Source organism: Globicephala melas, chromosome 12 (assembly GCF_963455315.2).
Source record: "Globicephala melas chromosome 12, mGloMel1.2, whole genome shotgun sequence".
Taxonomy (NCBI): domain Eukaryota; kingdom Metazoa; phylum Chordata; class Mammalia; order Artiodactyla; family Delphinidae; genus Globicephala; species Globicephala melas.
Window position 1 is genome coordinate 53,298,044 of NC_083325.1, and position 12,686 is coordinate 53,310,729.

General features: G+C 38.0%; 1 protein-coding gene across 2 annotated transcripts in view; it reads left to right on the plus strand.

The window, feature by feature from the left end:
• Positions 1-12,686, plus strand: part of SRBD1 (S1 RNA binding domain 1) — a 231,018-nt gene that overhangs the window by 30,207 nt on the left and 188,125 nt on the right. For both annotated transcript variants that reach the window (XM_030857775.2, XM_030857776.2), the window contains exons 8-9: positions 666-762; positions 2,062-2,197. In XM_030857775.2, coding sequence (XP_030713635.1) covers positions 666-762; positions 2,062-2,197 — 233 coding nt within the window. The remainder of the gene's footprint in view (positions 1-665; positions 763-2,061; positions 2,198-12,686) is intronic.

The following is a 12,686-nucleotide window of genomic DNA, read 5'->3' on the forward strand; positions in this document are numbered from 1 at the left end:
AATATTAATAAAATTATTTGCAGAGGAGAATTTTTGTAACTGGAATGAAATAGTATACCTTGGGATATGACTCTATTAATATATATTTCCTATAACCTATAATGCTTAATCCTATAATGCTTAATCTTTGTAAATACTTCATGAAGTAGATACTATTATTATTCCATTTTTATAGGAAACTGAGGCACAGAGAGAACAAGTAACTTGCCCAGGGTCATACATTTGGTAGATGGTGGAGCCAGGATTAGACCAGGCAGCTGGCTCCAGAGCTGCATTTTTCACCACTAGGTTATATGGTATGTTAAGGTCCTGTATTATTGTTTTTGGAGACTTGATTTTGTTGCTGAGGGAAGCTAGTCACTGCTATGATACTTTTCTGTCTTTTTGTTTGTTTGTTTTTTAAATTTTTATTGGAGTATAGTTGCTTTACAATGTCGTGTTAGTTTCCACTGTACAGCAAAGTGAATCAGCTACATGTATACATATATCCCCTCTTTTTTGGATTTCTTTCCCATTTAGGTCACCACGGAGGATACTTTTCTGTCTTAAGTTTGTCAACTTAGGGTTTTATTTTGACTGGAATACACTTATTGTGATTTATTTATAGATTTAAAAACCAATCTGTAGTTCTTGCTTTTGTTTTCCCTCTTACCCTTCTCCTAAAGGGCTTTCAGCACTCCAGGATATTGAAACAGGAGTGCAGCATATTTTAGCAGACATGATTGCTAAAGACAAAGACACGCTTGACTTCATTCGGAAATTGTGAGTAACTCTTAGAGTTTTCTGCCTTGTGGACTCATGATGTTAAGGGTCGCATGGTTAGTGCTAACTCCAGTGTTCATTAAAAACTTAGTTTCAGACTTTTAAAAATTAAATTTTTTTTTTTAGTAGCACAGCTCTCTGCTCAAACAACAGAACCCGAATACATAAAACATAAAAGTAAAGTTGCTTTAATTGAATTCTGGGCAGGGAGCCTGGAACTCTGCCTGTTCATCCTCCTTACCCTGAAGCATCTTAGCAGAGGCCTCTGAGGAACACAGTTTAAAAACCACTGCACTGTGCAATATATGCTACAGAGAGATTCATAACCATTTAGAATGGGTGGCATTGCTTTTTAAACGTATTGAGTTGTATGCACTTAATTTTATAATGTTTACCAGTGGTTGGGTTAACTTGAGAATGTTTAATATCAGGTATGGATAAAAGTGCTGACGTCAAAATGAATTTTAGCTGATGGAGAGAGCAGCTTATCCATAGTATCATAGTCCCAATTTATAAGAGAGTAAAACCCTTTGACCTAGACCCTACTTGGGCTTATGGATTTTATGCCTTATTAAAAAAGGATATTATTTTAAAAACCTTATTTTTAGGCACTCTGTCCTTCCTGTGCTTCTGTGTATCAGAGGACAGGGTTTGGCAGAGGTCTGCTCTTCCTCTCTCTCCACATCTCTAGCTGTGTGAGCTGTGCAGAGGAGAGTAAAGGTGAAAATGAACCGGTTGACTACTGTAGCTTGTCAGGGTTTTTGTTAATGTAAGGGAGAGAATTTTTCTTTTTCCTCAGTGGCCCTCACAGGAATGAGTTGAAGTAGGAGAATTGTGCAGGTTTTTAAATGTGTTTTTACAAGTAATTATGCTGCTGAAATTTGGTTCAATTTCATAAATTGTCATTGGAAGCTGTCCTAACACATCATCTTGTTTCCCTTCTTTTTAGCTTTTAATTGGTTCTGACTCTCTAACTCAGTGGTTAGAAAAGGATGATATCTAAGCCAGAGTTATTAGTCTCTTGCATAACTGCAGATAGTATCTGAACTCATTTAGGCATTTTATGGGAGGATTGGGTTGAAATATAAATAGATCTGGAACACCTATGCTAGCATGAATAGGCGAGGAGTCCCCTTTTGATGGGTCAATAACATTTTTATAGTTGAGCATCATTAAAAAAAATCTCATGTGGTAAATCTCATTTAGTTTTTTGTTAATCTTCTTTCTATATAACGTGTTTCTTTACTAAAGCACATGTTAATAACTACTTAATGTTTGAATATTTGTGTATCTGAACAGGTGCCAAAATAGATATATTTGTATCCAGTCATCTCTGGCAAAGGTATCCTCAAAAAAAGTAAATGAAAAAGATGTTGATAAGTTTCTGCTCTACCAAAATTTTTCGTGCAACATAAGAAACATCCAACATCATCAGGTAAATAAGAAAACTGCTTATGCATGCTGATAGTAGTAATAATGATAATACCTCAGATTTGCTTATTTATTTACTAAAGAATTTTCAATCAACTATTTTCTTCCTTCATATAAATTTTTATAATATTGTTATATCCTCCCCATTTGACAAATGGGGAACTCAAGACCCACAGAAGTTAGTAAATGACACTGAGACTTACTAGCTGTGCTAACAGTATAACACTTCCGTATCTTGACTCTCTGGCTGGTGATCTTTCTTATTAGAGTTTCCTTCCCAGTATGCTTGGATTTGAGCTCAATTCTGGATCTTTTCCATGTGAAATACAAAATAGAGATAACTGATTTAGGATAAATAAAATATGAGAGATCTCAGTTATATAAATCATACTTATATCTCAGTCTTTTAATTTCACATTTCATTTTATTAATTTTTATCCTAATTATAGTTATAGGTTATATATCTACATTGTGGAATGTGGCTTTAAATCATATAGAAAAAAATTTTTTTTACAAACCAAAAATACAGTAATACTGACTTTTGTATTTACCTGTGTAGCTACCTTTACCAGTATTCTTTACTTCTTTGTATGCTTTTGAGTTACTATCTAGATTTTATTTCAGCCTGGAGGACTTTCTGTAACATTTCAGGTAGGGCAAGTAAACTCCCTCAGTTTTTGTTTATCTGTAAAGTCTTAATTTCTCCTTATATTTTAAAATTTATTTTTAATTGTGATAAAATACATATAAACTTTACCATCTTAACTGTTTTTAAGTGTACAGTTTAGTAATGTTAAGTATATTAACATTGTGCAACCAATCTCCAGAATTTTTTTATCTTGCAAAACATAGATTTTCTGAATATAGAATTCTTGGTTAACAGTTTTTTCTTTCAGCACTTTGAATGTTACCCCACTATCTTCTGGCCTTAATGGTTTTGACGAGAAATCAGCTGTTAACCTCACTGAGCCCTTGCACATGATGATTGCACTTGATTTTCTTGCTACATTTAAGATTCTCTGACTTTTGACAATTTGATTATAATTTGTCTTGCTGTGGATCTCTCTGAGTTTATTTTTCTTGGAGTTTGTTGTGATTTTTGGTTGTGTAGTTAGATGTTTCTGATCAAAATTGGGAAAATTTTGGCCATTATTTCTTCAAATATTCTTTGATCCCTTTTCTCCTGGGTCTCCCATTATATGTGTGTTGGCATGCTTGAGAGTGTCCCACAAGTCTCTTAGCCTTTGTTTATTTCTTTTTTTTCTTTCTTTTAATTCTTCTCAGACTATGTAATCTCAATTGACATATCTTCAAGTTTGCTGATTCTTTCTTCTGATTGTTCAAATATTGAACCCCTCTAGTAAATTTTTCATTTCAGTCATTGTACTTTTTTGCTCAAGAATTTCTCTTTGGTTCTTTTTTATAATACCCAGCTCTTTATTGATATTCTGTATTTGTTGGGATAACATGCTCATGATTTCCTTTAGGACTCTGATTTCCTTTAACTTTGAGCATATTTAAGACAGTTAAAGTGTGTCTAGTAATGCCGAAGTCTGAACTTCCTCAGAGATGGTTTCTGTTAATTTCTTTTTTCTGTAAATGGGTCATATTTTCTTGTTTCTTTGCCTGCCATGTAATTTTTTGTTAAAACTTGTCAGTTTGAATATTATAAGTTGGCAACACTGAAAATCAGATTCTTCCCCCCTCCCCGGCATTTGTTGTTGTTGCTGTTGTGGGGTTTTGTGGTTTATTTAGCGACTTCTGAACTGTTTCTGTAGTCTGTATTCTTTGTCATGTTTGGCCACTGCAGTCCCTGGTCTATTAGCTTAGTGGACAGCTAGTTACTTGACAGAGATTTCCTTCATTCCTAGAGCCAAAACAAATAACAACTTTCCTGGTCCTGCGTATTTGCTCTATGTTGGGGCACCCTTCAATGCTTAGCGAGGCTGTTTACAACTCTACCTTAGCCTTCACTTTGTCTTCGTGTGGAGCTCAAAGGTCAGACAGAGGTGAAAACTTAATGTCTTCCCAGGTCTTTTCAGAGCAGGTGTCTGTCTAGTCCTGAATGCGTGCATGACCTCTTAGATTTCCTAAAATATGTGGAAATTTAAAAAAGCCCCTTTCCTCTCAATTATCTCCTTTACTAGCCTCTTCCTTCCCAGGTTTTTCTGGTCTGTCTGATGGTTGCCCTGACTATAATCCCTTATCCCCAGGTGTTATCCCTTACCCCTTGAAACTGCAGCTAACACATTGCCTTTAAATACTTTGAACAAATGCCACCCAGGAGCTTCCTGGGGAAGCTCTGAGACAAGCAAAACAAAGGCAAGCCCTTGAGCCAAACCGTCAGGGAGCCATGAGACAGATCGAAACACATAATCACAAACTTTGGAGAATAAGGTCCATATTGCTCCCTCTGGTACTAGCAGAAGTAGGCTGTTATCTTCACTGCCACTGCTGAACTGCAGAGTGGAGGATGGTAAGTGGGTAAGTTAAAAGTGCTCTTTCACCAAAATTCTGCAGCTTCTTTAAGTGTTCCTCTGATTGTTGTAAGTTTTTGATTAGATTCCAGAGTTCTGAAAAAGTAGAATCTGGCAGTTCTTGCCAGTTTGTTGCTTTTGTAGAGGTTTGGAGTTTTGGAATTCCCTACTCCACCACTTTGGTGATATCACACCTGACAGCATCTTTAAAGTGTGGTGTGTATTCCCCTGTTCTATTCCAAAACCAGCATGTGGCCTTAACCTTATGAACTGTCCTTCTTTATCTTGTTTAATGGTTTTTAGCTTGAAGTCTACTTTGGTATCAGGATTGCAACCTGTATTTTCTTAATGGAAATTGATTTCACCCTTGTTTTACTCTTAGCCCTACAATTATATGAAATGCTTGCCCTTAGTCCTTTTGCCAAAATTTTCCAGTCTTCTTTTAAGCTGATTGAAGCTTATTCTCTAGTCTAGTATGTAGTTGGCAAAGTTTTTCTGTAAAGGATCAGGGAGAAAATATTTTAGACTTTGTGAGCTAGATGCCTCTTCCTGCAGCTACACAACTGCCATTGCAGCATGAAAGCAGTCACAGCTAATACATAAATGAATGAGCATGGTTGTGTTTTAATAAAATTTTATTTATGAAAACAGATGTTAGACTGGATTTGGTCCATGGGCCATAGTTTGCTGGCCTCTGCTCTTGTATATTTCTCAAGAAGATTTTATGTGTGTAGTACAGGTGTGCCTTATTCCGTAGTGCTTTTTGCTTTATTGTGCTTTGCAGATACTGTGTGTTTTACAGATTGAAGGTTTGTGGCAACTGTGTTTCATACAAGTCTGTTGGCACCATTTTCCAACAGCATTTGCTGACTTTGTGTCTCTTGTGTCACATTTTGGTAATTCTCTCAATATTTCAGAATTTTCCATTATTATTATATTTGTTCTGGTGATCTGTGATCAGTGATATTTGACATTACTGTTGTAATTGTTTTGAGGTGCCATGACTGCACCCATATAAGACAGCAAACTTAATTGTTAAGTATTATGTGTGTTCTGATTGCTCCATGGACCAGCTGTTCCCTCCGTCTCTATCCTCCTTGGGCCTCCCTATTCCCTGAGACACAATAATATTGACATTAGGCCATTTAATAACCCAACAGTGGCCCCTAAGTGTTCAGTGAAAGGAAGGAGTTGCACATCTCTCACTTTAAATCAAAAGCTAGAAATGATTAAGCTTAGTGAGGAAGATATGTCAAAAGCCAAGGTAGGCTGCAATCTAGGCCTCTTGTGCCAAATAGGTAGCCAAGTTGTGAATACAAAGGATAAGTTCTTGAAGGAAACTAAGACTGCTACTCTAGTGAACACACAAATGATAAGAAAGTGAAACAGCCTTATTGCTGATATGGAGAAAGTTTCAGTGGTCTGGATAGAAGATCAAATCAGCTGTAACACTCCCTTAAGCCAAAGCCTAATCCATAGCGTGGCCCAAACTCTATTCAGTTCTATGAAGGCTGAGAGTTAAGGAAGCTGCAGAAGAAAAGCTTGAAGTTAGCAAAGGTTGGTTCGTGAGGTTTAAGGAAAGAAGCCTTCTCCATAACATAAAAGTACAAGGTGAGGGACTTCCCTTGTGGCACAGTGGTTAAGAATCCGCCTGCCAATGCAGGGGACATGGGTTTGATCCCTGGTCCGGGAAGATCCCACATGCCGCAGAACAACTAAGCCTGTGCACCACAACTACTGAGCCTGCGCTCTAGAGCCCATGAGCCACGACTACTGAAGCCCGCGTGCCTAGAGCCTGTGTTCCGCAACAAGAGAAGCCCGCGCACTGCAACGAAGAGTAGCCCCCACTCGCTGCAACTAGAGAAAGCCCACACGCAACAGTGGAGACCCAACGCAGCCATAAGTAAGTAAGTAAATAAATATTTATTAAAAAAAAAAAGTACAAGGTGAAGCAGCAAGTGCTGATGTAGAAGCTGCAGTAAGTTATGCAGAAGGTCTAACTAAGATAAGTAATGAAGGTAGCTACAGTAAACAACAGATTTTCATTATAAACGAAACAGCCTTATACTTGAAGAAGATGCCATCTAGGACTTTCATAGCTAGAGAGGAGTAAAATGCCTGGTTTCAAGGCTTCAAAGCTTCAAAGGATAGGGTCTTTCTTGTTAGGGACTAATGCAGCTGGTGACTTGAAATTGAAGCCAATGCTCATTTACCAGTGCTCTATAAATGGAACAACAAAGCCTGGGTAACAGCACATCTGTTTACAACATGGTTTGCTAAATATTTTAAGCCCACAGTTGAGACCTACTGCTCAGGAAAAAAGATTCCTTTCAAAATATTACTGCTTATTCACAATATGCCTGATCACCCAAGACCTCTGATGGAGATGTACAATGAGATTAATGTTGTTTTCATGCCTGCTAACACAACATCCATTCTGCAGCCCATGGGTCAGGGAGTCATTTCAACTTTCAAGTCTTATTATTTAAGAAATGCATTTCATAAGGCTATAGCTGCCATAGATAATGATTCCTCTGATGGATTTGGGCAAAGTAAATTGAAAACCTCTAGAAAGGGGCTTCCCTGGTGGTGCAGTGGTTGAGAGTCCGCCTGCTGATGCAGGAGACACGGGTTCGTGCCCCGGTCCGGGAAGATCCCACATGCCGTGGAGCGGCTGGGCCCGTGAGCCATGGCCGCTGGGCCTGCGCGTCCGGAGCCTGTGGGAGAGGCCACAGCGGTGAGAGGCCCGCGTACCGCAAAAAAAAAAAAAAAACCTCTAGAAGGGATTCACCACTCTAGATGCCATTAAGACCACTTGTGATTCGTGGGAAGAGATATAATATCAATATTAATAGGAGTTTGGAAGAAATTGATTCTAATCCTTATGGGTGACTTTTAAGGGTTCCAGACTTCAGTAAAGGAAGTAACTGCAGCTGTGATGGAAATAGCAAGAGAAACAGAATTAGAACTGGTGGCTGAAGATGTGAAAGAATTGCTGAAATCTCATGACTAAACTTTAATTGATGAGGAGTTACTTCTTATGGATGAGCAAAGAAAGAGGTTTTGTGAGATGGGATCTGCTCCTGGTGAAGATTGTTCAAATGACAACAAGTGATTTAGAGTGTTACATCAACTTAGTTGATAAAGCAATGTCAGGGTTTGAGAGGATTGACTCCAGGTTTGAAAGGAGTTCTACTGTGAGTAAAATGCTATCAGCATTGCATGTTACAGAGAAATTGTTCCTGAAAGGAAGAGTCAGTCGATGCGGCAAACTTCATTGTCGTCTTCTTTTAAGAAATTGCCACGGCCACCCCAGCCCTCAGCAGCCACCACCCCATCAGATAGCAGCTGTCAACACGGAGGCAGGACCCTCCACCAGCAAAAAGATTATGGCTTGCTGAAGGTTCAGATGATGACTATGACTTTTTAGCATTAAAGTATTTTTTAATTTTAAAAATTTATTTTTAATTTTTATTGAAGTATAGTTTATGTACAATATTATATAAATTATAGGTTACAGTATAGCGATTCACAATTTTAGAAGGTTATACTCCATTTGTAGTCATTATAAAATATTTGCTACATTCCCTGTGTTGTACAATATATCCTTGTAGCTTATTTTATACATAATATTAGTAGTTTGTACCTCTTAATCCCCTTATCCTATCTTTGCCCCTCCTTCTTTCCCTCTCCCCACTGGTACTCTAGTTCTCTATATCTGTGAGTCTATTTGTTTTTTGCTATATTCACTAGTTTGTTGTATTTTTTATATTCCATATAAAAGTGGTATCATACAGTATTTGTCTTTCTCTTTCTGACTTATTTTACTTAGCATAATACTCTCCAAGTCCATCCATGTTGTTGCAAATGGCAAAATTTTGTTCTTTTTTATGGCTGAGTAGTACTCCACAGTGTGTATCTATATCTGTCTATCTATCTGTCACATCTTCTTTATCCATTCTTCTGTTGACGGACACTTAGGTTGCTTCCATATCTTGTCAATTGTAAATAATACTGCTATGAACATTGGGGTGCATTTATCTTTTCAAATTAGTGTTTTTGTTTTGGGTGTATACCCAAGAGTGGAATCCTGGGCCATATGGTAGTTCTAGTTTTAGGTTTTGTTTTGTTTTGTTTTTTAATTAATTAATTAATTTATTTATTTTTGGCTCTGTTGGGTCTTTGTTGCTGAGCATGGGCTTTCTTTAGTTGCAGTGAGCAGGGGCTACTCTTCGTTGTGTTGCGCAGCCTTCTCATTGCAGTGGCTTCTCTTGTCGCGGAGCACAGGCTCTAGGCATGCAGGCTTTAGTAGTTGTGGTGCATGGGCTTCAGTAGTTGTGGCACGCAGGTTCAGTAGTTGTGGCTCGTGGGCTTAGTTGCTCTGTGACATGTGGGATCTTCCCAGACCAGGGCTCAAACCCACGTCCCCTGTATTGGCAGGCAGATTCGTAACCACTGTGCCACCAGGGAAGCCCTAGTTTTAGTTTTTTGAGGCACTTCCAAACTGTTTTCCACAGTGGCTGCACCAATTTACATTCTCAGCAACAATGTACAGGGTACCCTTTTCTCCACATCCTTTCCAACATTTGTTATTTGTGTTCTCTTTGATGATAGCCACTTTTAATTTAAGGTATGTACATCTTTTTTTTTAGACATAATGTTATTGCACACCTAGACTAAAGTATAGTGTAACATAACCTTTATATGCACTGGGAAACCAAAAAACGTGTATGACTTGCTTTATTGTGATGTTGTTTTATTGTAGTAGTCTGGAACTGAACCTGTAATATCTCCGAGATATGCCTGTAATTCTGAGTTTTTACACAGTCACAATTGTTTCCTATGTCCTTGATACTTGAAGGATAGTTTAGCTCAGTAAATATATATATTTTTAATAATCCAATGATTTTTTTAAATTTTATTTTTTATTTCATTTTTGGCTACGTTGGGTCTTCATTGCTGCACGTGGGCTTTCTCTAGTTGTGGCAAGCGGGGCTACTCTTCATTGTCGTGGCTTCTCTTGTTGTGGAGCACAGGCTCTAGGCGCACGGGCTTCAGTAGTTGTGGCTCGTGGGCTCTAGAGCACAGGCTCAGTAGTTGCGGCGCATGGGCTTAGTTGTTCCGCGGCATGTGGGATATTCCCGGGCCAGGGCTCAAACCTGTGTCCCCTGCATTGGCAGGCAGATTCTTAACTACTGTGCCACTAAGGAAGCCCAGTATAATATTTTTTGTTTGCACTTTCTTTCCTTAAGTTTGTCAAACGTGTTGCTCTGTTGTTGTCTTACTTTGCAAGTTTTTTTTTTTGTTTGCTTGTTTTTGAAATCAGATGCCAATCTAATTCTCTGTTTCTTAGAAATGCTGAAGATGTGGGTCCTGTGTTGTTTTATTTATTCACTTTATTGGTTTTATAGGAGTATGAGGGGGGGATTTAGAATGAGGGGCCTGCCAGTGTTCTTTAAACCTGAAATTCCTCAATGAATCATTTTTTAAATTTACTTTTTCTTCCTTTCTGAATTTTAACCGTTATAAGGAGAGGATAATGAAAAAGCCAAGAATGCGTCGCTTTTCATTGATAATGTTTAGTTATCTTCCTTAAAAATGTAATTAAAAAAACTTACGGTGGTATAGACATGAAAAGGTATGTTATTATTCTGTGTGTGTGTGTGTGTGTGTGTGTGTGTGTGTAACATAACATGAAGAGTCTTCAGTTACGCTACAAATACTTCTTGAACACTTATTATGTATTGGTGCCTACTTGGGGTATGTAGATGACATGGTCCCTGCTGTTGAACTTTTGAAGTGTTTCTCTATTATGTCGAAGTTGTTCTTTTTACCTTTGTGTACACTGTAAAATATGTGGTGAAATGAATACTTTTGATAATTGGAAAAATTGTTAGAAGAGTGAAATTTTACTTACCTAGCTATTGTCTACTGATAGAGCCTAATGAAAAAGAGTTTTTAATAAAGCCAGTGACTAAAATACTAAAATTCCTTTTGCAGAAATGATTTTGCTGCTGGATTTTATCTCCCTTTATTTGATTTAATTTTATTGCAACTTTGGAAAAATATGAATACTTTTACTCTATTAAAACTTAGTCTTTCTAGTATTTGCTTGAAAACATTTTGGTCTCTGCATTTTAACTAGTGTGCTTATTAGCACATGTGGCATTCTGAGTTAGTTTGTGGTTGAATCTAAGTTTGTGACTAACACAGGCTTCTAAGTGTGACAGTCTTAAGACCTGAGAAAGTAGAACATTTTGGGAATATCAGTTTTGAAAAACGGACCTGTGTTTTGAGAACTTTCTAGTTATCTTGCAGGCTAGAGTGATGATATACTAGCTCACAAAGATGGATTTTTAATCCCTGTAGTGCTAAGGCCTCATGTCCCTGACTCCAGACTCTGTTTTTCAGCTTTCACCTAGATAGCCCAGCATACAGCATCCCAGAATACAGAAGTGAGGGAGAATGATGATAGACAGTGGTAAAGGAACAGCGGTACCTGGAACTCCTTCTCCAAATGCTGTGGGAAGAGCTGTTATAGCTGTCTACTAAATTAATTCTTCTAGCTGCATCTTGTTTTCTTTCTTCTCCACATTGGTCCTTAATGTGCTGCTTTCCACTACATGAATTTGTAACTCAGCCTTCCCATTCTTTTCTGTAGCTTCTTTCACTAATGTCTCACTTTCTTTGTCTTTTAAAATACCTGTTTCACATTCAGTACTGCCATCTACAGTAATTCTGCTTTAACTCTGTATTTACTTTCAACCTCAGTTTTTGCCCCAAGCTCTGTTTCTGCTACTCCACTCCCTTTTATACCATGGATCTTCTATGTTAAGATTTTTTAAAGTTTGACCTATGACTTTACTAGGTATGGTGGGAAAAAAAGCACCCTCCAATAATATATTTTGATACAATAGTGTATTTATATTTTTATTTATTTGGGTTTTTTTTTTTTTTGGCCGCATTGGGTCTTTGTTGCTGCGCGTGGGCTTTCCCTAATTGCGGCGAGCGGGGGCTACTCCTTGTTGTGGTGTGTGGGCTTCTCATTGCAGTGGCTTTTCTTGTTACGGAGCACGAACTCTAAGCGCACGGGCTTCAGTAGTTGTGGCACGCGGGCTCAGTAGTTGTGGTGCACGGGCTTAGTTGCTCCATGGCATGTGGGATCTTCCTGGACCAGGGATCAAACCCATGTCCCCTGCATTGGCAGGTGGATTCTTAACCACTGCACCACCAGGGAAGTCCCTAATAGTGTATTTATATAAATCTGAATTAAATAACTCTTTTTCCCCTATAATATTGTATTCTGCATGAATGAATTTATTACTGATAAATTCTTGGATGAAGAACTTTTATTTACTGTTCAGTGTTCCTTTCAGTATTTCAGAGAGCTGGCAGACATTGAAGATTTTGTCCAGCCCAAACTAAAGTTTATTTTGTATTAGAAGTTTATTTTTAACTGATTATTTTATTTCTGCCAATGTTTACCTTAGAAATTTCTCAAATATATTTAAAGAATTTTTTTAAAGTATCTGTAATTTTTTAAAATTTATTTATTTATTTATTTATGGCTGTGTTGGGTCTTAGTTTCTGTGCAAGGGCTTTCTCTAGTTGCAGCAAGTTGGGGCCACTCTTCATCGCGGTGCGCGGGCCTCTCACTGTCACGGCCTCTCTTGTTGCAGAGCACAGGCTCCAGACATGCAGGCTCAGTAGTTGTGGCTCACGGGCCTAGTTGCTCCGTGGCATGTGGGATCTTCCCAGACCAGGGCTCGAACCTGTGTCCCCTGCATTGGCAAGCAGATTCTCAACCACTGCGCCACCAGGGAAGCCCCAGTATCTGTAATTTTTTAAACTTTGAGGATTTGTTCTATATTTAACATTTTACTTGAAAATACCTTTAGAATTTATATAAATTAAGGTTGCTGTTTTCCAGAGTGGCTATACCATTTTACCTTCCCACCAGCAGTTTATGAAAGTTCTGTTTCTTTACATCCTCACCAATACTTATTTATTGTCTAT